We start from the raw sequence: 22,288 nt of genomic DNA, 5'->3' as shown, positions 1-22,288 counted from the left end.
ACAAAATAAAGGTCATGGTAAACTTGGACCTGTTATTTTTATTGACTAAACAAAGTCAAACAGTCAAACTGTAAAACAAACAAAAAACAGCAATAAAAAAACTAAACAATGCGATTTAAATAATCAATTTAATGGAATTTAAACATTTATTTTTGTAGTCTGTTGCAAATGTACTAAACTGTAATAAATAGTAATTTAGATCTGTAAAAAAAAGTTTGATATAAGATAATTTTTCTCACAAATTTCAACTCATGTATAATATAATATTTACCTAAATTTATAATCATGTATAAACTTAGATGCTCAATAAAAGCCCATTCATTTAAAACTCTTTAGTGAGCGCCCTCTTGTGACCTGACAAACCTGGAGCATTAATTCAAGAGCTGGTTTGTTGCAAGACTGCCCACTTTATTATTTTTCCAGTTATAATCAATAAAGCATTTTAACCGATAGATTGAGCCCGCGAGTGAGTTCAAAATGAATGGGGATGAATGGAGCTAAACAGCAAAAATCTTAAATAAGAAATAGTAATAGACTATTTGCTATACACATTCATTTAATTTTAAAAAGTAGAAAGAAATATTTTGATAAAAAAGCTAAGCAAACTTACCTGTGTGTTTCCATTTCTCTACAGTAAACGATTTAGAGACGCTAGCATTACTGCTACTGTGTGCTGACTGTGAGCTGATGGCCAGAGCTCGTTTAAAGTTTTAAAACAGAGTTTAAAAGCTTTAAAAAAATAATAAAATAATAATAATAATAATAATAATAATAATAATAAACATTTATAAACTATGATTTTGCTTACTTGCTCCATGTGAACCTATTCATTTTGAACTCACTTGAATAAAAATAATTAAAATACTAAAATAATAAAGTATTCTGGTAATAAACATACCTGCATATTTTAGTTGTTCTACAGTTTAAATATAAGCTAAGATACGACAATTATGCATTCGGTATTAAAACATGTGATAGTGTTTTTTTATATTAAAACTGAATAAATATTTCTAAACTATGATTAACTCGGAACACATTCTTAAGTGGGTGATCTCCTCTCTAGGTTTTCTGTGGCCTTTTAAACGTAGTTCCTGTTTTGAGGGATCGGATTACAAAATAAAAGTCCTGTTAAACTTAGCTCTGCTGTTAATCCGCTTCATAAAGTAACAGCTGCTCGTTTGTTTAAATATATTAGTTAATATAACATTAGGAACATGTAGATATTGGTAGGACTTGTAGCTAACTGCGTGTGTGTTTAATAGTTAAACAGTGTGGATAATCAGTTAAAAGTGTGAGTACACGTGTGTGTTCAGTAAGTGTGTGTATTCAGTATGTGTGTGTATTCAGTAAGTGTGTGTGTGTTCAGTAAGTGTGTGTGTAGAAAGTATGTTTGTGTGTTCAGTAAGTGTGTGTGTGCAGAAAGTATGTTTGTGTGTTCAGTAAGTGTGTGTGTGTGCAGAAAGTATGTATGTGTGTTCAGTAAGTGTGTGTGTGGGTGTGTTCAGTAAGTGTGTGTGTTGTGTTGCTGCTGTTTTCTAACAGGCTGTTTATTAATTACTGCAGTATGTGTACAGTCTCTGTAGTGTATGGTATATAGTATATAGAATATGCTATATAGTGTATAGTATATATTTTGTGATTTATAGTAAATAGAATATAATATATATTGTATATTATATAGTATATAGTATATGGTATGTAGTATATCATAATCATATAGTATATATTATATATTATATGGTGTATATATTGTGTAGTATGCGCAGGGTGCTGAAATGGGCTGGCAGTCTCGGACCCGCAGTCTGCAGGTGTTTGATACGGAGCTCAGTGCTGACAGTGTGGAGTGGTGTCCTCTGAACCAGTGGTCTCATATTCTAGCCTGTGGAACTTACCAGCTCCAGAAAGACCAAGAGGAGGTGAGTTCCGAGTTTCAGCCGTGGGTATGAGATAATTAAGGTATGGCCATGACTTATGAAGGCGTGGGAACGTGTTCATCAAATTGTAGCCCTTAAGGCATGGGTAACAAAGCAAGCAGCTCTCAGGAGTTGTGCACAATATGACTGTCTAAGGATGGTAAACGGGTCTGATACTGTCTGCGTCTGAGCCTGTGAGAATTAAGTGTCTCTTAAGTAGAATTATGCCATGTGTCACTACAAGACACTCCAAAATAAAAATAAAAAGAAACCAGTTCAATTTCCATTTTCTTACAAAAGATTATCATTGCATTGGAGCTTAGATGTGATATTCAGTTTCTTCATGAGTATTAATTTACAGAAAAGCAAGCTTTATTATTCTCTGGCTACAACTTAATTATCTCGTTCCCATGCCTTATTTGTGTAGTTTATATGCTTTAGGATCTCGTTCCTATGCTTTAATAAGTCGTGGCCATGCCTTAGAATCTCGTTTCCATGTTAAGTAAACATTCTACTAACCAAAACTTGTTAGCTGGGCTATTTTTTGATTTTATTTTTTGATTGTTTTTCGATTCAATGCCACAAATGTTCTATCTCAATATAGAAGTCTTCTTGGGCACATAAAATGGGACAATCAAGTGGAGATTTTACTGTGTTTTTTCCACAGTTGCAGCCCAATTTTTTATCTGTTTTGCCTTTTAATTTGCAGACGACAGTAGAGTCCACGACTCCAAGCCGAACCGGTCGACTGTACCTGTTTAAGTTCCAGTCCCAAGGATCCTTTACCCCACCGCTAACTGAAATACAGCGAATCGACACTCCGGCTATACTGGACCTGAAATGGTACGTGTAGTTAATGTACATTTAAAACACTGTTACAGATGTGTGCTGCTTTCATATATATGAATATAAAAAATATTTCATATATATATATATATATATATATATTATATATAATAAATATTTTACATTAATTCTATATTAATTAAACATATGGGGGTGTCAAGTGGTCCAGGGGGCTAAGCACTGTCACTATGATTGGGAGCTTGCTGGTTTGAATCCTGGGCATGCAGCTAGCCAACAGCTGCCGGAGTCCTGAGAGAGCACAATTGGCTTTGCTCTCTCTCTAGGTGGGTACAGTAGATGGCACTCTTTATCCCTGATCACTCCAAGGGTGATGTCGATCAGCACAAGGCATCTGTGAGCTGATGTATCGGAAGTGAGTCGCTGTGCTTTCTTCCGAGCACACTGTGATGCAACGTGGCAATGCTGCATCAGTAGCAGTTCAAAAAGAGGCGGAGTCAGAGGAGGAGTGTGCTAGTATTCACCCTCCTGGTATTGTGGCATCACTTATATGGGAAATACAACTGAGTAGCCGCTGAATGGGTGGGACAATTGGCCTAGCTAAATTGAGAGAAAAAATTGGGAGAACATTTGAAATAAATCTAGAATATAAATAATATATAAATATATATTTTTTTATCATCATAGGTGTCATATTCCAGTGTGCGAGCGTCCTATGCTGGGAATGGCTACAGCTCGTGGAGAAATACAGTTACACAGCCTGGTTGATGCACAGGTAAACAATGCATATGCATTTTGTTTTTATCAGTAATTTGGGATTATTATAAAAGAACAAAGCTCATTATTTTCTGTTTTGTGTTCTGTGTTTTGTTAAAACTGCTGTGGAGCAGCAGAGCAGCTGTTTAGAGCATGTGTCCAGCACAGAACTGGGACCAGACAGATTGGCATTATCGCTGGACTGGTCAACTGGGAGAGGTGAAAGGTAAGAAGCTCTTTTCTTATCCACCTTGTTCTTCCAGGCCCACTTTGAAGAGTTCGCTTCTGCATTTGTGTTCAAATATCCTGTCAGTTCATATTAAATAGTTCATAATTGTACTGTATTTACAGTAAATGCAGTCTGAAGTCATAAAATAGCTAGATAAGGAAACCCAGCAGTTCAGGAGTCTATTAAATGTTGTTTACAGCTATTTGGGAGGATATGGGGAGACACCACATAGTTATACAGTAGCAGTAATAGTATGTGAACCCTTTGGGATTACTTGGATTTCTGCATAAATTGGTAATTAAATGTGTTCTGATCTTCATCTAAATCACAACAATAGACAAACACAGTCTGCTTAAACGCAAAAATGTTATAAAATTATATGTTTGCATGGTTTTATTGAACACAGCATGTTAACATTCACAACTGTAGCTAGGTTAGCTAGGTTAACATATACACAGCCTTTCAAAGAAGAGCTGCGTCTAAATTTAAAACATCTAAATTTAAAACATCTATTCAAATGTCCATATGTCTGCTCTTACTTGTCTGTGGAGGGGAAACTGTATTATGTATGACCAGATGAGAAAGGGTTTTATCCTATATTACTATACTATATTTTATATTAAAATATATACTATATTAGCTATTGTATTAATATATACGATTATATATGTTTTTAAAGTTACTCATGAACCATGGTTCCGTTTTAAAGGATTTTTTTTTTCTCCTCCAGCTCTGTTTTTCCTTGCGTAGATCTTTGCATTTGATTTGATATGACGGTGTTTTTGTATAATAGGAGTATTTCTAAAATTCAATTTATATTTATATATTTATATACGGCCTTGCTTACAGTATCATACTCTATTACTATAAATTAAATTGTAACCCTTGTATTGTGATGCATATCACATTGCTTTGCCAATACACACCCCGAAATATGGTATTAAACTATTATTCAACCAGTAGCTTGTTTCATATGGATGTGTATTGACTAGAACAATTTGATATATTGCAATTGTTTATAATTGTTAAAATTGTTGGCTCATTTTTAGAATCTGAAGACAAAACACAACCGTAAATGAATGCCTGTTTGCCACCAATATTTAAATGTAAACTAGTGATTACGATAAATATAATATAAATATATATAAAATATTGTAATACTTTGATATATCAATATTTTCTGACACCTCTACTGTTTAACAAGCTTATGTTAGTGCTGATTGGTGCATCATTTACTAATGTTAATATTCTGTATGAATTTTTCACAGCAGTGACGCTCGTGTGGTGTCCAGTGATTCGACCGGTTCTCTCTCTGTGCTCTCTCTCGGCGAGGCCAGTCTGAACGTCGTTTCCCAGTGGAAAGCTCATGACTTTGAGGCCTGGATTTCAGCTTTCAGTTATTGGGATACACAGCTGCTTTATTCTGGTTAGGACATTATATTTTATTAATGTCATACTAAATGATATAATGTGATATAATGAATGGACCAATAGAAATGAAACAAAAGACCTGAAATAAACTCAACAATATCAACATATTTGTGTTTACATAAAAAAAAAAAATCTGTCTTTCATCACATGTTTTCACTATTATATGGTTTGTGTGTGTGTGTGTGTGTGTGTGTTTAATCATTGTGTGATGTTGTTGTGTGTCTGTCTCAGGTGGGGATGACTGTAAACTGAAAGGCTGGGATCTGAGAATGGGTCCCTCTACTCCTACGTTCACCAGTAAAAGGTGAGACACATTCTGGCACTGTAACCTGTGCATTTTCCTGGTTTTAGCACAGAACTTTCAAGAACAGACTGTTCACTTGCTGCCTAATATGCACTGTAGATCTCATCCCTTGGCATCCCTTAATCTACATGCCAGTGTAGATGAAGATAATCAATGTTTTCACTTCACCTGTCAGTGGTACTAATGTTATGGCTGATTGGAGTATGGGGGAAAAGTTTAAAATCTGATCACTGCTTATATTGTCTGTAATTACTGGGAATAGGTCTGTCCCAATAATATTTTTGACTTAACGTACAATATGCAGCCAGTATACATAATATTAACTTCAATTGATTGCCCATTGTTTTTATTAGGCTATGAGAGCACATTAACTAATTAAAAAAACATTGTTTTATGTCATTTATATTTTATTTATATTTATTTAGTAATCATTTGTATTTTGTAAAAATCTAAATCTTTATTTTAATAAAAAGTCACTGCATTGTTATATTAATGTATTATCATTATGGCATACAGGGATCATAAAATGACAATAATATAATTTATAACAATAAATTCTGGCACAATACAGTAGCATTCAAAAGTTTGGACATACATTTTTGTTCAATGTTTTTCTTTATTACTTTAATGTATTTTTTACATAGTAGATTAATATTAAAGGCATGAAAACAGTTAAGGGACACATATATAATTATGTAGTCCTTCAAATAATCCCCTGATTTAATCCTGATGAACTGAGATTGTGATTGGAGGTGATTTGATTGGGATGAGCTGGAGCTTCACAGCGTGAAGGAAAAGCAGCAACTATTGTTCAGCACCTCCAGGAACTCCTTCCTTCAAGACGCTGAGAAAACTATTCCAGGTGACTCTTTCTCATGAAGACACTGAGAATAAAATCTCACCAAGAGTGTGCAGATCCGTCCTCAAAGATACATGTATAAAACATATTCTGGTTTGTTTAACAAAATTGTTCTTTTTTACAGAATAATTTGGCATGTGTTTTCCTGTATAGCTTTATTATGGTCTTCAATATTAAATTTATAACGAAAAAAAAAAATCATTAAAACAAAGAAAACACATTGAATGAGAAGAGGTTTGTCCAAACTTTCCACTGGTGTTTTATATCGTACTAAAAAAATATTTTTATTGTTACATGTCGAACTCTTATTAGAGTTATTATTAGTGCCCAGTGTGTATTGTATCTGTCTTCATTCACAGGCATTCTATGGGTGTGTGCAGTATACACAGCAACCCTCATCGAGAGCATGTTTTAGCTACTGGCAGGTAAATCAGCTTCAATCTCGCAGTTTAGCTTCATCATTGCACTGTTTAACTGTTACTGTGTGTGTACTGAATGCCTGACTGTTTTCTTCGTGTGTATTGCAGTTATGATGAAAACGTGCTGTTGTGGGACGGGAGGAACATGCGGCAGCCCCTCAGTGAAACCGCAGTGGGTGGAGGGGTGTGGAGGCTCAAGTGGCATCCCACTCAAGAGCACCTGCTCCTGGCTGCATGTATGCACAACGACTACCACATTCTCCACTGCAAGCAGGCCATGGGTAAGACCAACAGAGGAGGAGTGGAACTTTTTCTCCTCCTACTAGTGACATATGATCACAATTATTACCACCCATTGCACTGTCCACTGTGGGAGACTTGTCTTTGGCATGTCTGTGTATGTCTAAAGTCTTGGATACACTGCAGACTTTTAAAAGTGGGAGTAGATTATAAACAGACTAGATATATTAGTGTATTTTCTGCACTATAAGGTGCACTTAAAATTCTTTAATTTTCTCCAAAAATCATCAGTGCTCCTTTTAATCCAGTATACCTTATGTATGAATTCTTCCACTCAGGTATTAAGTAGCAGTAAAGCCTCTCCACTGAAAAAAACAGCATTATACAGGAGTTTGAGTTCAGTTCTCTAGCACTGAAACTGGAGTAGTATTAGCATTAGCCGCTAACCGCTAAGTGTGAGCTAGCTATTTTGCCGTAGAGAGGTGAGTATTATCAGCCTGGAGGCTGCTCCTAACCCCAGGTAGCACTGCTGGAACAGCATTAGCGCTGGCTCTCACTCTTGTTGTTTCATAAAGAGCTGGAGGTCAGCAAAACACTAGGCCACTAAAATAAATATTGCAGCTGTAGCGATTCCACCTGCTGCAGTAGTGCTAATGTTATATGATGGAACAGAAAATTTGAATTATAACAAAAAAAAACTTACATTACATTTTAAGGTCGTTTTCATTGGCTGCTGGTGATGTGGGTTCAGAACTTGAGTCAGTAAAAACTTTATACTACCAGATTCTGCACATAATCTGGTCGAAAAACGGTTTTAGGCTAAAAATCAAATCTCAGACTAAAGCGAACTAGTACAGACTCACCCCAACTGGAAATCAGGGTTAAAATCAGGATAAAATCATGTAATGTAACTCCAACTTAAGGAAATACACTTTAGAGCACTCCTGAACAACATACAGCAAGCTTAGAAAGATAATAGTAAATGGTGCGTTAGTGCCATCTTTAGGGAAGTATGAGTAATGTGCTTAAGTTTTCCATATTTATGATTAGTGAAATTATTGAGATAATTGTACAGTTTCTCTGTACCCATTATAGAACAAAACGTGTAGTTTTTTCTTCCCTTATGTCCTTTTGGGAGTTTGTGGTGACCCTACATGCATAACTGTTGTTATTTTTGTCTGCAATGCTTATCCTGGTAGATTTAGACCCAGTCCCAGATTATATATGAGTATTAGATGGACAAAATATCATTTAATCAGCTTTGGCCACCCCACTGTATATATTGATAAATTGATGTTTGCATCTCTTCATATTCTTTTCCTCCTTCTCTTCTTCAACAGATGAAGGAAATGAAGGACCGTGCCCTATCTTGGCTTCATACATCCTTCACAACTCTTTAGCCTATGGAGCAGACTGGTCCTGGCTTCCCCTCAGCAGCCCCCCACCCTCCTCCCCTCAGGAACCAGCTCCAGCTTGTGTGGAGTTTACAGAGCCTGGGGGACACCTGAGGATCCAGTACGAGTCACCGACTGCCAGCTTTGACACTTCTCTGGAGGACGACTCTGGACGATACATCCCTGACCATTCTCCACCTCCAGAGAAGAGCACTCAGCCGTGCCCAGCTCCACTACCCGGCCTGGGGGACAACTCGGCCTCCATGTCTTGTTTGCTAGCCACTTGCTCCTTCTATGACCACATGCTGCATGTGTGGAGATGGGACTGGAGCCCAGAAGAGCCTGAGACTGGATCGGGCACAGCAGAGACTGAGCCTAGTCCCTCGTCATGAGGGTTTATCTTTGGATAGTTTGATGCTGTGTAGCAGCTAGAGAGTGTTTTTAGTACAGATGGTGTGATAATTGGAGTTTACTAGCTAAAGAACAATATGTAAAGATGTTTATGATGTAGAGGAGAGCGGGGCACAACCTAACACTTGCAAGATGAGATACGGTTGGGCATGGTTGGACCCATTTAATGCCCAATTGGTCATAAATCTGGTGGACATGTGTTGCAATCTGGTTCTGACAATCCTGGGAAACTATTGCAGTGTGTGGGTGAGCATAATCCTGCTGAAAAATGAAAGGCAACACATGACCACAGGATGCCCTGCACAAATTGCTGAGCTCTTAGTGTCCTGCATATGACTACATCAAAATGGTGCTATATATTATATTATATTACAAGAGGCTGGTTAAAATAAAAACTGTGAATTCTGTAATTTACTATTAAAATTAGAAATACTTCATTTGTAACTTTGTTATAAATAAAAAAGCAGCTGTGGTTATGGTTAAGCTAAAAAAAAAAAATAATAATCTTATGGTCATTCTTAATGATGTAGATCATTACATTTTACAGCACTGTGTTTGTTTGTGCCTTGCTCTCCTCTACTTTCATTAAAGGGCCCATATCACGGAAAACCAAATTTCTCACTTTTTTCAAAGCAAAAGTGTGATATAGTTTTGCTTTACTTTTCAGTCTTGACCAGGAGTATATTCTTTCCTAGTCTGTAAGAGGAAATAATTTGGTGTTATCTACTACACTATATTAACTAGCTTAAAAGCATCCTTTTTTTAGTCCTTATATGCAAACTAAGCTGCAAAAGCAACCTGATGTGAATGAGCCGTTTTTATTATTCAATATTTAACCTACATTTATTTGGGGGTATATCTATGTATCATATTTTTTTTGCACTATAAGGTGCACTTAAAATCCTTTAATTTTCTCAAAAATTGTCAGTGTGCCTTTTAATACAGAGCAAAGTAAACCCACTCTGCTGAAGTGCAGCGTTATGCAGAAGTTTCGTTTTATTTCTTCAGCACTGCTATTTCCCCGTTCAGAGGTGAGTACTAGCGGCCTGTAGCCTGCTGTTAACCTGCTAGTGGTTAGCCGCTAATGCTCCAGCCTTAGTGTTGGAGAAATTTGGGAATCTAAAGCTTACTGTTAATAAACAGAAGCAATTAACTCACCTAAATAAACAGGAGATAAATCTGTGTAGATTAAGATCCATGAAAATATACATTCATTGATAGTGCGCCTTATAGTGCAAAAAAATATGGTACACACGCACACATAGCAGGGCTTCAAGAGTCCCCTCACTGTTCACTATGTTAGATACTCCTACCTATAGCTGCTCCACCTTGTAGATAAAGTAAAGTCAGAGATAGAAGCTCTGAATCTGGGCTGTATAGTTTACAGTGTTGGTTATTCTCTAGCCTTCAGGATGCTGAGGTGTTTAAAAACTCCAGCAGCACTGCTGTGTCTGATCCACTAGTACCAGCACAACACACTCATACTAATGCATTGCTGACAGTGACCCACAACCAAAATAATTCCTGCTCTGTTGTAGAGCGTTGATGAACAGGGTGAAAGAAGAATAATGAAAGTATAGAGAGAAACAGATGTAGAACTACAGTCTGTAATTACAGAAATGGGATAAGTGTTCCTATTAAAAATCCTTCATTCTTAAAGGATACCCTTAAAAAGCATGATATTTTACATTTGCATTTTACATATTTATGAGCATTTTAATGACCACATTTACTCATTTTTTTTAAACCTGTTACAAACACATGTATGCACAAGAAAAAGAAAAAGCAGCAATAAATAACATTTAGGTAAGCATGTTTTATATAGAAACATGTTTATTAAACTGTTTTACAGCCAGCTGTGAAGATTTATAATGGGGTTCAATGGAAAGGCTGAAACAATACATATATATGCAATATCTGTATTATGATTTAATAACTGCAATGAAGATCGAATGATTTATAAAATGGACCAGACTCTGTTTCATCAGTATCTGACTCACAGGTGTGTCTACAGGGGGATCATCTTTCCAGATTTCTTTTTTTTTGGTCTTACACAGTCCAGTAATTACTGAAAGGATGTACGAAGATTCAACGAATATAGTTTTTGGGATACAGTTTGAACAGCTTTCCATCCTGCGTCTTTTCTAATCCATATTTCTCCAGCTGTTCCTTGTCGAAAGTGCCTGCTTCAATGTCCCTCTCAATCTGTGGGGCGACCACCTGGGCGAACAGACTTTCTGCTGTCATTGGCTGTTCCGTCCCAGCAGGGGCCTTGTAGGATACGTAGGGTTTCAGGTTGAATCCTTCTAGGTTGGGTACAACAAACTCGGGAATCATTTCCCGCACAGGGATGAATTTTCTGCTTGACGTCAGGACTCCAGCTGGCATGGCCCCTCTGCTTTTGTAAAATGTCCGAGGGCCACGTTTGCTGGTCATCTCAGCTGTCCGGTCTGCTCCCCGCACCAGGCCGCGGGTCAATGCTGATAGCAGCCCCATCTGTTTGGGTTAGCCTGCATAGAAACAAAAATATACAGATTTTTAGTTAAAAACTAAAATAAAAATAATAAAAAAAGACATTTAGTATCTAGATGTAAGGTATGAGGTTATAGTAATATTCTTGAATATATATTTGAGTTCCTACAGTAAATTGCTTTACTGGCTTAACTTTGCTTAACTTTGTTTGTCTCCTGATCCTATATTCTTTTAAAGAAAGAGGTCATTCTGGGGTATATATACACACTGTATGTACTACATATACTGGGGTACACCTTGTGTGGATTATTTTTATTGGTGTGTTATATTCTGGGCTGCTGTAATTGAGAGACTGAGTTATGTTCAACTGGATCAAACTCATGGTCTCAAGCCCAACACTTAGACAGTAGGGCCACTCAAGACCACCAGTCTGAGCTGGGGGTCTTGTCTATTATGAAAACCAGCATAATCAGTAATCAAAAACAAATATTTAGAGGACAGTGGGTGCATCCAAATTGTATATTAATGACTAATACTAATATGAAGTAATATAGTATTTGTAAAATTGTAACATTCAACATACATACTCCAAACTGCAGTTTACAATGCATTTACAATGTACACACTATTGCAGCATGGAAGGAGCTCCTGACTTCTGGAACAAAACTAGTAGTACTACTAATATGAATAGTACTACTGTTTTTTTTTTCAGTGCAGTGAGTGGGGTTTCAGTGATTTAGAAACTTGTTCATTGGCTGGTTCATGGTCTATTCTAAATAGTGCTATGTGCAACAAATATTTTAAAATAAAGAAAATACACAACATTATTATTACAGCTGTTCTTGGTATCAAAAAGGTATCTTGATATCTCAAAGTACTGAGAAAGGGGTAATAAATATTGTGCCATAGAAACACCTCAAATTGGTACCTCCAGCTTAGGTTCTGTATTGTTATTTTATTATACTGCTTCTCGTTTAAAACGAAGTCAAACTGTCATTAATACATAACTAACTAGCTAACACATCTAGCTAACTACTACAACATCATCTAGTTATAGGTTAGCTAGTTAGGTTAGTTAGCTAGCAATTTAGCTAAATATCAGCTAAAATCGAATGAAAACGTCTCTAAACAAGGCTTTATCAATTAATTCCAGCTTTAAATACATCGCAAACAACATTTAGAAGCATTAAATCCCTCCACGCAGCCAGAAAAAGCATTTAAGTTGTGTTAAATTGTAAAGTATTAAATTAATTGTGCTATAGACACACCTCCAGTTGCTACCTCCTGTTTAGGTTCTGTGTTGTTCTTTTTATTGCACTATTTACACAATTTTTTATTTTAAAGTCAAAATGTCATTAATACATACCTAAAAACACACATAGCTGACCTAACTACAGCATCTAGTTATAGTTATAGGTTAGCTACGTTAGTTAGCAAGCAATTTAGCTAAATATCAGCTAAAAACGAATGAAAAACGTCTCTAAACAAGGCGTATTAAATTGATGGCAGCTTTAAATACAACGCAAACAACATTCACAAGCATTAAAACCTTCCACGCAGCCAGAAAAAGCCTTAAAGTGCTCGAAAGTGTTAAATTACCACACACTCACCTTGAACAGCGTGTACACCGAAAACGACCAGCCTGCGCAATCACGGAACGGGCGTTTAAAAGAGGTCGCTCCTGATAGGCCGAGCCGCTCCGCGCCGACCAATCAGATCGCAGGGTACTGGCGCAGGGTTTCTAAGAGCCCGAGTGTGAATGGGAGTGAATGTGTTGATTGAAGCGGACAAGTTTGCAGTGGACAAAAGGAGGAGGGGGATCAGGGAACAAATCAGTAAGTAATCAATGCATTTCAGTTATGGGCTTTGGGAGATTGATTGGATATTGTCGGAGGCGCGTGAGGTGTGTAATATCTCAGCTCTGGCTGTTCATTTCCAGCAGTTGTCTGAATCTGTATCCGATTACTTGTTGACTGAGCGTGGTGTGTGTGTAAACAGCAGGAGCTGCTCAGATGTTCAGCTGCTCCTCCTGTAGCTGTTAGTTATATTGTGAGGATGTGTGAGCTTTAAACATTGTGTTAAATGTTGAATTCGTGCTGTAGAAGTCCCGAGTCTTTGATTTCCCCTTGAAAAAGAGTGCGAGTATGAGATTGCGCTGGGTGGTGGTGGTGGGAGGTGAGGGGGTCCGGTTACAGGGGACCTTTGGTCTGCTGTTTTTCTGCTGCAGGTGTTGTGAAGTGCTGGAGTTCTGTAGTGACCTGTCACATGGATGTCAGTTGAGATATGCTAGTATGTCAGCCACTACAGCCCTGCTGAAAAAAAAAAATCCGGATTATTTGACTGGATGGTCTAAACTGGTCTGTGAGGATCAGGGGTGGTTGGTTACGCTGGCCATCTAGGTAAAAAACATTAAAAAAAACAAACAAACAATAAACTGTGTATGTAAACTAGCTGTTTTTTGGTCTTGTTGGTCATGGCAGCTGGTTTTAGGATGGTTTAAGCTGGTATTTTGTGATTTGTCAAGCTGGTTCATAAGCATAAGTGAAAACATCCCCTTAAGCAATGAGCTATGTATGTAAACTAGTTTGGCTCAGAAGGGTTGAGCTGGTATTTGATGATTGTCACTGTAGTTAATACGTTGGCAATAAGCTATGTATGTAAACTAGCTATGTATGGAAAATAGCTGGGACATTCCATTATCTTGGTACATTTCAGGGGTGGTCACTTCCGAAAATTTGATCTTCAGTTTGATCATTTTTAGTCATATATTTATTAAATACAGGTAATAGACTATCAAAAAGTTTGATTCGTCAAGCTTAGGTATCAAAGCAGTTTTTTTTATGAGATTATGCAATATATTTGGGTAACAGGGTTGCAAATCTAGGCTAATCTAAGTTGTGGTTTACCGCAGGAACAGATGCTAACTGTAAAATTTAGCTATATATATATACAAGATCAACATGTATACATGCAATACAATGTAGACCAAAGAAGTTATCATAAGTAAAGGAGATGCATATCAACAATATACAAGAGGAAGTAATTTATTTAGAGCTTATTTTAATTGTTAAATTTGCCAAAGGAGTTGGTCACCCAATGTGTGGGACCAGAGAAAACGGCCATTTTTTGAGGTGGTCCAAAGGAATTCAGTCTTTTGAATAATATCTAAGGAGCTTATTTTTCCACCATATTTTACAGTTTGTCTTATAACAATTCATTTTTTCACAAAAAAAAAACCCAAGTCATTAAGCCATCTTTAACTGGCAGCTGGTTTCAGATGGTTTAAGCTGGTCTTTGGTGATGGTCAACCAGGCAAAAACAAAATGTGGTGGTGGTGTTGGTGGTAAAAAAGGCTGGTAAATTATCTCTTGAATAGTACTAAGAATCCCAAGCAATTCCCAAGCAAGACCAATATGGTACATGTTGTTGAAAATGATTTAGGGTATGCTGGTTAGGCAGCTTGGTCTTGCTGGTCATGTTGGTCTACCAGATTATTTAGTTGGTGATCCAGCGTTCAGTTTGGTCTTGTTGATAGTGCTTGTAGAGCAGCTAAACCAACTCAATGTCAACATTCAGTATGGTGGTCAAAATTGTAGCTGGTCAGCCAGCTTGGTCCTCTTGCTTTGTCAGGTTGATCATACTTGTAGACCAACCAGACCAGCTTGGTTTTGTTGGTCAACCCACTTGGTCTTGCTGGTCAACCAAACAAAAATGTACACTGTGCTGGTCAATCATCTTATCCTGCTTCACCAACTTGAGTCGGACTTGCTGTTTTTTTGTTTGTTTTCTGGCTATTGATTCCATGCTGCTGTTACCTTGTTTTGGGTTTCAGCTAGAGTTATTTGTAGAGGGACTTGCTGTTCTTCTCTTGTTACAGGACAGTGTACAGCCGTTAAAGACAAGTGTAAAATAGTGTGTGTTCACCCACCATACTGAGCTTCTTATACAATTTTTTTCTTTCCGCTGTGCGACCGACTGTAGCCTGTGCTGTGTGTGAACTTGCCACAATGACACCAAAAACCTGAGATAAGCCTATTAATCAAATATTTGAAATATGTGCACCCAGTTTAACCCTGTTTTCTGTGCTAGAAATGGGCGACAAAGAAGAAGAGGACAGCTGCAGTATTTATCCAGTAAGAACCCTTTTCTTTGATTGTATGACTTAAAAATTAGCGCCAACTGAAGCTTCATTATCAGACATACTAATTAGTGTAGGATTAAGTCATTTAGGGATTAATCCTGGTCTTGGACTACACAGTATTTTAAATTGAGATTTTCTATTGAAAGGCAGTGACAGGAGAACATAGTCTACAACTAGGCTAAATCTCTTTCCAGGAAACTGACTTACAATGACCTACATTAGGGTTTCCTAACCTGTGGGCCACGCACCAATATTGGGCCTTGAAACACCCTCTAGTGGTCCACAAGTAGGTAGTAGTCTGCAGTGGGATGCTTCTATTAACATTAGTATTGTAATTAGTAAAAGTATTATTAAAATAAAATAATTTATGTGTTAATAATGTAAAAATTCAGAGATCAATCAGGTTTAAACTATTAATTAACTTAAATAAACTTAACATTTTAAGTTACTTTCTAGAAGTAACTTAAGGCAAACAATAAATCCTTATCTAAATCTTTTAAATAAATAAAATGCAAATTATTCCACTGATAGTAATATTAATGAGGCCTGAACCTGGGACACATCTGGTATTTACATTTACAATACATTGCCTACGATAATGATGATATCACGGTACTGTGATTCTGCGATACTCAATATAGCGCAAGATCATTTTCTACAATACTTCATGGTGAGTCTTAGGCTACGTTCACATTACCAGGCTGAAGTAACTCAAATCTGATTTTTTTTTTTTTTGCTCAAAGTGGCTCAGATCTGATTTTTTCATGACTGCGTGAACATTAGGGCTGCCACGATTAGTCGACTAGTCACGATTATGTCGACTATTAAAATAGTCGACGACTAATTTAATAGTCGATTAGTCGTTTTTTTTTTTTCTTTGTTTTTCTCTCCAAACTGCTGCGACTGCCTTTCTGTCCTGGACGCACATGCGCAGTAGTGGAAACCGGGGTAGGTAGTGGACGACATCTCAGGACATTATACAGACAGGCTCTGGTTTCATGGCTACCCCGCTACAGAACTCAAAAGTGTGGGATCACCAAGAAAATAAAAGTGAAACGCGTGCAATGCAATATCTGCAATGAAGAACTTGCCTTCCTCGGCAGCACAACCGCGATGCACGAGCACCTGAAAAGGAGGCATGTTGTGGCTGATTAAATGACGAAGAAGCTAAATTGCTATTTAGCTGCTAAAATTAGCGTAAACAGAGCGTTAACTTAGTACTTAACTTACTCATCTTGATAGCTTTAAAACAGAGGTCACTAATAGGCGGACCGCGATCCGGATCCGGACCCAGACGTTGTCACAAATGCCGTCCCAAACCGATAAACTACAGAGAAGGATTTCATTCTGACAGTGGCTTCTGTTTTCAGTGCTTTTCGGTGCAGTAAACTCACAGATCAGTCATGTGTGGTGTAAAATCACCAAACGCTCTCCTCTGCCAATCAGATCTGCAGACCGCTGCCCTGTGTATGGTAATGTACACAATATCTGGACAGAGAGGCATTTTTTATTAATATACTTTTTTTTCATAATAGTTCAAACAACCTCACGGTTGAGATGTTTCATAAATGCCAGTGCCTTATCCTTATTTTACACAGTTGTTTACACTTTATGCTAAACAGTAAAATAATTGTGTGTTACAACAAGCTGCATATTTCATTAAAGGTTTAATGAACTATGATTTTAATTGTTTTTATTTTTAGTTAGCATATAGCTGAAATCTAATGTTGGTTGTATAATAGCAGCTGCATTCTATTGTGATAAACTGTGTTTTATATTCAATTAACGTATGATCCGATTAGTCGACTAATCATAAAAAATAATCGGTGATTAGTCGACTATAAAAATAATCGTTTGTGGCAGCCCTAGTGAACATACCAAATCAGTTTTTTTTTTTTTTTTTTTCAAATCAGATTTGATTTACTTTCATATGTGGTCTTAAATTGAAGACGTATCTAATCTATGGACATGCAACATGAATGTGAACGAACAATCTGGAGTTCATGCGTCTTTTTCTTATTGCTTTTACGCATGTGCTTTTCTCTCGTGTCCGTACTTCTCTTGGTGCAGCTGTGCAGCTATAGCTGCAAAAACAGCAAAAGCAAACCACCTGGTCTTTTTTCTCCTCCTCAACTTGAGCATGAACTTCAGACCAGCTGTTTACTCTCCACTCCAGCAAAAGATGCTCCACATATGAGCTGCTAACAAACACATCCATTTCCCTTTATAAAGCTACGAGACGTCTCTCAAATATGAGGTTTTTTGTTTTTGGTGAATAAGGTGTTGTGTATATACATGTATCATTGTGTGCATGTGAGGCGTTTCATGGACAGATTCATTCACATTACTCACAGATACAGATCACTTACATTTGTGAATGTGAACCGTCAAGATATCCAAATCGGATTTAAGCAATGTTGCTTGTAATGTGAACGTAGCCATAGGGAGTGTAGATTAACTTTTTTTATAATATATAATATTATAATAATATTGATAGTTTAAATAAAGAAAACAGTATGATATATTGCAATATCGATATATTTTGTCTCACCCCTACCACATACCACCAAAAATTGGCCAGATGCAATTTGTTTGCAGTGTTGGCTTAAACCAACACTGGCAGAACTGACCTGATTTAGTTCAAAATGAAGTTCAAATTCTGCACCTGCATCTGGCCTATATCTGAGCTGTTATTTTAAATGGAAATGTCCTTTACTGTTGCAATTTCATGGTTTGCTCTGCAAGGGTTTACATGTATCTCTCCGTCTCTCCAGCTTAGTACAGCTTAACACAGAGAGAGAAAAAAATAAAAATTAAATTAACAAATTTTAACAGACACAAAAAAAAGCATTCTCTTTCTGACTGATATTGTTTAATGATTTATTAGATGATAAAAATATAGAGAGATTTACTGGTGGTGTTTATTAAAATAGAATTAGACGAATTTGATGTTCCTATAGGTGCTCAGAGAACATATTGGAGAGAGTTTTGTGGTAGCGTGTTGAACAATGTATATGAACAATGTGTATGTGTATGTTTGACTTCATGGGCGTGGCTGATAAAGCTCTCCTCAGTGTGTGTGAGAGTGGATAACAGTGATTGTTTTGATTTGATTGTAGACACCGATGCAGTATGGACAAGAATTCAGGGCCCGAGTTCAGGCCTTTATGGAGGACCAGCTGCACACCACTATGGTACACCTGCATGTTCCTTAATCTTCTATACTGTATATAGAAGATAATATATGTCTTAACATATACTGTGGCTTTGCAGTTTCTTAGTATACAATACAGTTTACAATTCTTTATGTACTTCTTACTATTTTGACTATTTTAAATTTAGATTGATTAGGGATATAACAAAATAAGAGACCACTTCAGTTTCTAAATCAGTTTCTCAGATTTTACTATTTATTGTTAAATGTTTGAGTAAAATGAACATTGTTGTTGTATTCCATAAACTACAGACGACATTTCTCCCAAATTCTAAATAAAAAAATATTGTCACTTAGAGCATTTATTTGCAAATAAAAAAAGAGAAATAGCTGAAATAACAAAAAAGATGCAGAGCTTTCAGACCTCAAATAATGCAAAGAAAACAAGTTCATATTTATAAAGTTTTAAGAGTTCAGAAATCAATATTTGGTGGAATAACCCTGGTTTTTAATTACAGTTTTCATGCATCTTGAAATGTTCTCCTCCACCAGTCTTACACACTGCTTTTGGATAACTTTATGCCACTTCTGGTGCAAAAAATCAAGCAGTTCAGCTTGGTTTGATGTTTTTTAATTTGGTAAAATCAAAGAAACTCATAATTTTTAAGTGGTCTTTTTTCCAGAGCTGTAGATTTATGTCAGAGTTGCTTTTCTGTTCACATGGATAATTCTAACCAGACAATTAATGCCTTTATATTGTGTATTTCCACCCAGTACACATGTACTGTAGTAATATTATGCGTGGAATGTTGAATACCTGAAAATACCTGACACTTTAGAAATGCAAGAGATCTGTGCTATATGTTGTTTGTGTTGGAAACTAATGAATGTATTGTTCTCTCTCTCTTTTTTTTAAGTGGACGGGTGTGCTGATTGGAGTAGCAGCTGCTGTCTCCCTCATTAGTGTTGTCGTATTTTTTCTGTACAGAAGATATAAAGCAAGTATGTACACCAGGGCTTCATCTTTTTCATCTTATCTGCTCTAATAATAATATGTTTTTTAATTCTTCACCTGCTGATATTTTTGTGGATTCTCTTTAGAAGAACATCAAACCCCCCAGTATCGCTTCAGAAAACGAGATAAAGTGATGTTTTATGGAAGAAAAATAATGAGAAAGGTATGACTTCCTCAATATTCAGTAATTGAGTGACTCTTATTTAATAGCACACACAGTTTGTGGTAATATAAAATATAATATCTCCAAACGTTTATAGACACCGGCTTGTCCAACGTTTCTTGTTGATGTTGAAACATTGCTGTGAGGATTGATTGTATCTTTCAGCCACTAGAGAACATTACAACATTTAAGTTTGGTCCTGACATTTGAAGATTAGTTCCGGTGCTCCAGCTTATTCTGTATATCATGTATATATTCATCTACACCAGGGGTGTCCAACTACCATTTGCGGCCCGTTTCCTTTTTTGGAGCGGCCCGCGAGGTATTTTAGAAATAGAATGAAAGTTAGCCCGCTGTTAAGCAGGTTTTTATAATGTGAGATTAAAAGTTTGAACGCTAGGTGTCAGAAACGGGCCAAAGAGTCTAAAAGCGCAGAGGCTGCGCAGTTTTAGCGCAGAAAAACGGGCCAAAGAGTCTAAAAGCGGAGAGAGTGCGCAGTTTTAGCGCAGAAAAAAAATGGGCCAAAGAGTCCAAAACCGGAGAGAGTGCGCAGTTATAGCGCAGAAAAAATGGGCCAAAGAGTCTAAAAGCGGAGAGGGTGCACAGTTGTAGCACAGAAAAACGGGCCAAAGAGTCTAAAAGCGGAGAGGGTGCGCAGTTATAGCGCAGAAAAAATGGGCCAAAGAGTCTAAAATCGGAGAGGGTGCACAGTTGTAGCGCAGAAAAACGGGCCAAAGAGTCTAAAAGTTGCCGTAATTAAGGAGTTTAATATTAAGAGATATCATGAAATGAAACATCAATTTGAAAAATCTTAGTTTACACAACACTGTCAAAGATAGATAAAGATAGTAAATCAAGTAAAATGGTGTGTAAATGAAAGTAATCAGGAAAATGTATTATTTAAAGTGGTATATTTCATTATTTGTTTTATTAAAGTGTCTGTGGCCCGTGACTTCAAATATATTTCTCCTTCTGGCCCCCAACAAAAAAAGTTTGGACACCCCTTACACTATAATTCCGAATGATTGCAGACACCTCTTCTAATAAATGCATACAGCTAGTTTAAGTTGAACTTATTGCTGAAACAGATGTGCAAATGCACCCAAAAGCACCCAAACACACAACTTGTACTTCTAGCAAACCAGGACTCACTCTCTAGAGCAGCCAAACATATAATCCTGACCTCGCTTTTTACAGAATGTGATAAAATCCTTACAGTAATGCTTAAAATCTACTAGAAAGCCTTTTATCTGGACAGTTACTCCAACAAAAAACAAAAATAGGATTGACTGCTTTTTTTAGTACCCTTCATTTCACAAGAAACAACAAATGCCCAGGTGCCCCATTATTTTTTTCCATATACAGTACTGTAGCCTGAGGCTTCTGTGTAGGATAAACTGTAGCTGTAAAAAGTTACCAATGTCAAATATGTTACCTAGCGACTATGTATGTTAAAAGGGCCTAAGGTTATGTTCCATACAGTATGTACAGTGCCTATAGAAAATCTTAATACCCCTTTGAAACAGTTTCTCTTTTTTTCTAACCTAAAATCAAAACTCACAATAAAGGCATTTTTTTCTATGTTTTATGAACATAGTTCGCCTTACAACATTCAAGCAATAAGAAAAAAATCTAAATTCTTATTTCAGAATTGTTTGAGTTGTTCAAGTCCATCCATAGATTTTTTTTTTATGTATTTAGGTCAGGACCCTGACTCGGCCACTGAAGGACCTTTACTTTTCTATCTATCTATCTATCTATCTATCTATCTATCTATCTATCTATCTATCTATCTATCTATCTATCTATCTATCTATCTATCTATCTATCTATCTATCTATCTATCTATCTATCTATCTATCTATCTATCTATCTATCTATCTATCTATCTATCTATCTATCTATCTATCTATCTATCTATCTCTCTCTCTCTCTCTCTCTCTCTCTCTCTCTCTCTCTCTCTCTCTCTCTCTCTCTCTCTCTCTCTCTCTCTCTCTCTCTCTCTCTCTCTATCTATCTATCTATCTATCTATCTATCTCTCTATCTCTCTATCTATCTATCTCTCTATCTCTCTATCTCTCTCTATCTCTATCTATCTCTATCTATCCCTCTCTCTCTCTCTCTCTCTCTATCTCTCTCTATCTATCTCTCTATCTATCTATCTCTATCTATCTCTCTCTATCTCTATCTATCCCTCTCTCTCTCTCTCTCTCTCTCTCTCTCTCTCTCTCCCCAATTTACATGTCCAATTACCCAACCCACTCATTAGGACTCCCCTATCACTAGTAATGCCTCAACACACCAGGAGGGTGAAGACTAGCACATGAAGTCAGCCACCGCTTCTTTTCGAGCTGCTGCTGAGGCAGCATTGCCGAGCAGCCAGCGCGCTCGGAGGAAAGCGCAGCGACTCGGTTCCGATACATCAGCTCACAGATGCCTTATGCTGTGAACATCACCCTAGGAGTGATGTGGGGAGAGAGCGCCATCTACCCACCTGAAGGTAGCATGGCCAATTTTGCTCCCTCTAAAAGCCAGCAGCTTGACGGAAAAAACTTTCCAACCTTTCATTTTTAGGGTATAAT

General features: G+C 36.9%; 3 protein-coding genes across 3 annotated transcripts in view; 2 read left to right on the top strand and 1 right to left on the bottom strand.

The window, feature by feature from the left end:
* The first annotated feature begins 1,114 nt into the window (after positions 1-1,114).
* On the top strand, positions 1,115-10,729 carry dph7 (diphthamide biosynthesis 7). Its single transcript, XM_022667619.2, has 10 exons — positions 1,115-1,291; positions 1,758-1,916; positions 2,623-2,756; positions 3,405-3,492; positions 3,608-3,699; positions 4,971-5,128; positions 5,365-5,437; positions 6,656-6,721; positions 6,824-6,996; positions 8,296-10,729. Exons 2-10 carry the CDS (start codon positions 1,776-1,778, stop codon positions 8,739-8,741), a joined length of 1,371 nt encoding a protein of 456 aa, XP_022523340.2. The 5' UTR covers positions 1,115-1,291; positions 1,758-1,775; the 3' UTR covers positions 8,742-10,729.
* Positions 10,576-12,945, bottom strand: mrpl41 (mitochondrial ribosomal protein L41). The gene is made up of 2 exons (XM_007230092.4): positions 12,843-12,945; positions 10,576-11,270 (listed from the first exon to the last, which is right to left on the bottom strand). Exon 2 carries the CDS (start codon positions 11,254-11,256, stop codon positions 10,849-10,851), a length of 408 nt encoding a protein of 135 aa, XP_007230154.1. The 5' UTR covers positions 11,257-11,270; positions 12,843-12,945; the 3' UTR covers positions 10,576-10,848.
* A 12-nt stretch (positions 12,946-12,957) lies between these two features.
* pnpla7b (patatin-like phospholipase domain containing 7b) overlaps positions 12,958-22,288 on the top strand; it is a 51,581-nt gene continuing 42,250 nt past the window's right edge. Inside the window, exons 1-5 of the mRNA XM_049470315.1 lie at positions 12,958-13,067; positions 15,322-15,365; positions 18,493-18,567; positions 19,445-19,529; positions 19,629-19,705. Coding sequence (XP_049326272.1) covers positions 12,992-13,067; positions 15,322-15,365; positions 18,493-18,567; positions 19,445-19,529; positions 19,629-19,705 — 357 coding nt within the window. The 5' untranslated portion in view covers positions 12,958-12,991. The remainder of the gene's footprint in view (positions 13,068-15,321; positions 15,366-18,492; positions 18,568-19,444; positions 19,530-19,628; positions 19,706-22,288) is intronic.

This window comes from Astyanax mexicanus, chromosome 22 (assembly GCF_023375975.1).
Source record: "Astyanax mexicanus isolate ESR-SI-001 chromosome 22, AstMex3_surface, whole genome shotgun sequence".
In the NCBI taxonomy this organism is placed as follows: domain Eukaryota; kingdom Metazoa; phylum Chordata; class Actinopteri; order Characiformes; family Acestrorhamphidae; genus Astyanax; species Astyanax mexicanus.
Note: the sequence above shows the minus strand (reverse complement) of the source record. Positions and strands in the feature narration are given on the sequence as shown.

Coding starts and splice junctions, on each gene's coding strand:
- mrpl41 (XM_007230092.4), bottom strand. CDS start 11,256: ATGGGGCTGCTATCAGCATTGACCCGCGGCCTGGTGCGGGGAGCAGAC.
- dph7 (XM_022667619.2), top strand. CDS start 1,776: ATGGGCTGGCAGTCTCGGACCCGCAGTCTGCAGGTGTTTGATACGGAG. Junction 5,438..6,655: donor CCTACGTTCACCAGTAAAAG/GTGAGACACATT, acceptor CTTCATTCACAG/GCATTCTATGGGTGTGTGCA. Junction 6,997..8,295: donor CCACTGCAAGCAGGCCATGG/GTAAGACCAACA, acceptor CTTCTTCAACAG/ATGAAGGAAATGAAGGACCG.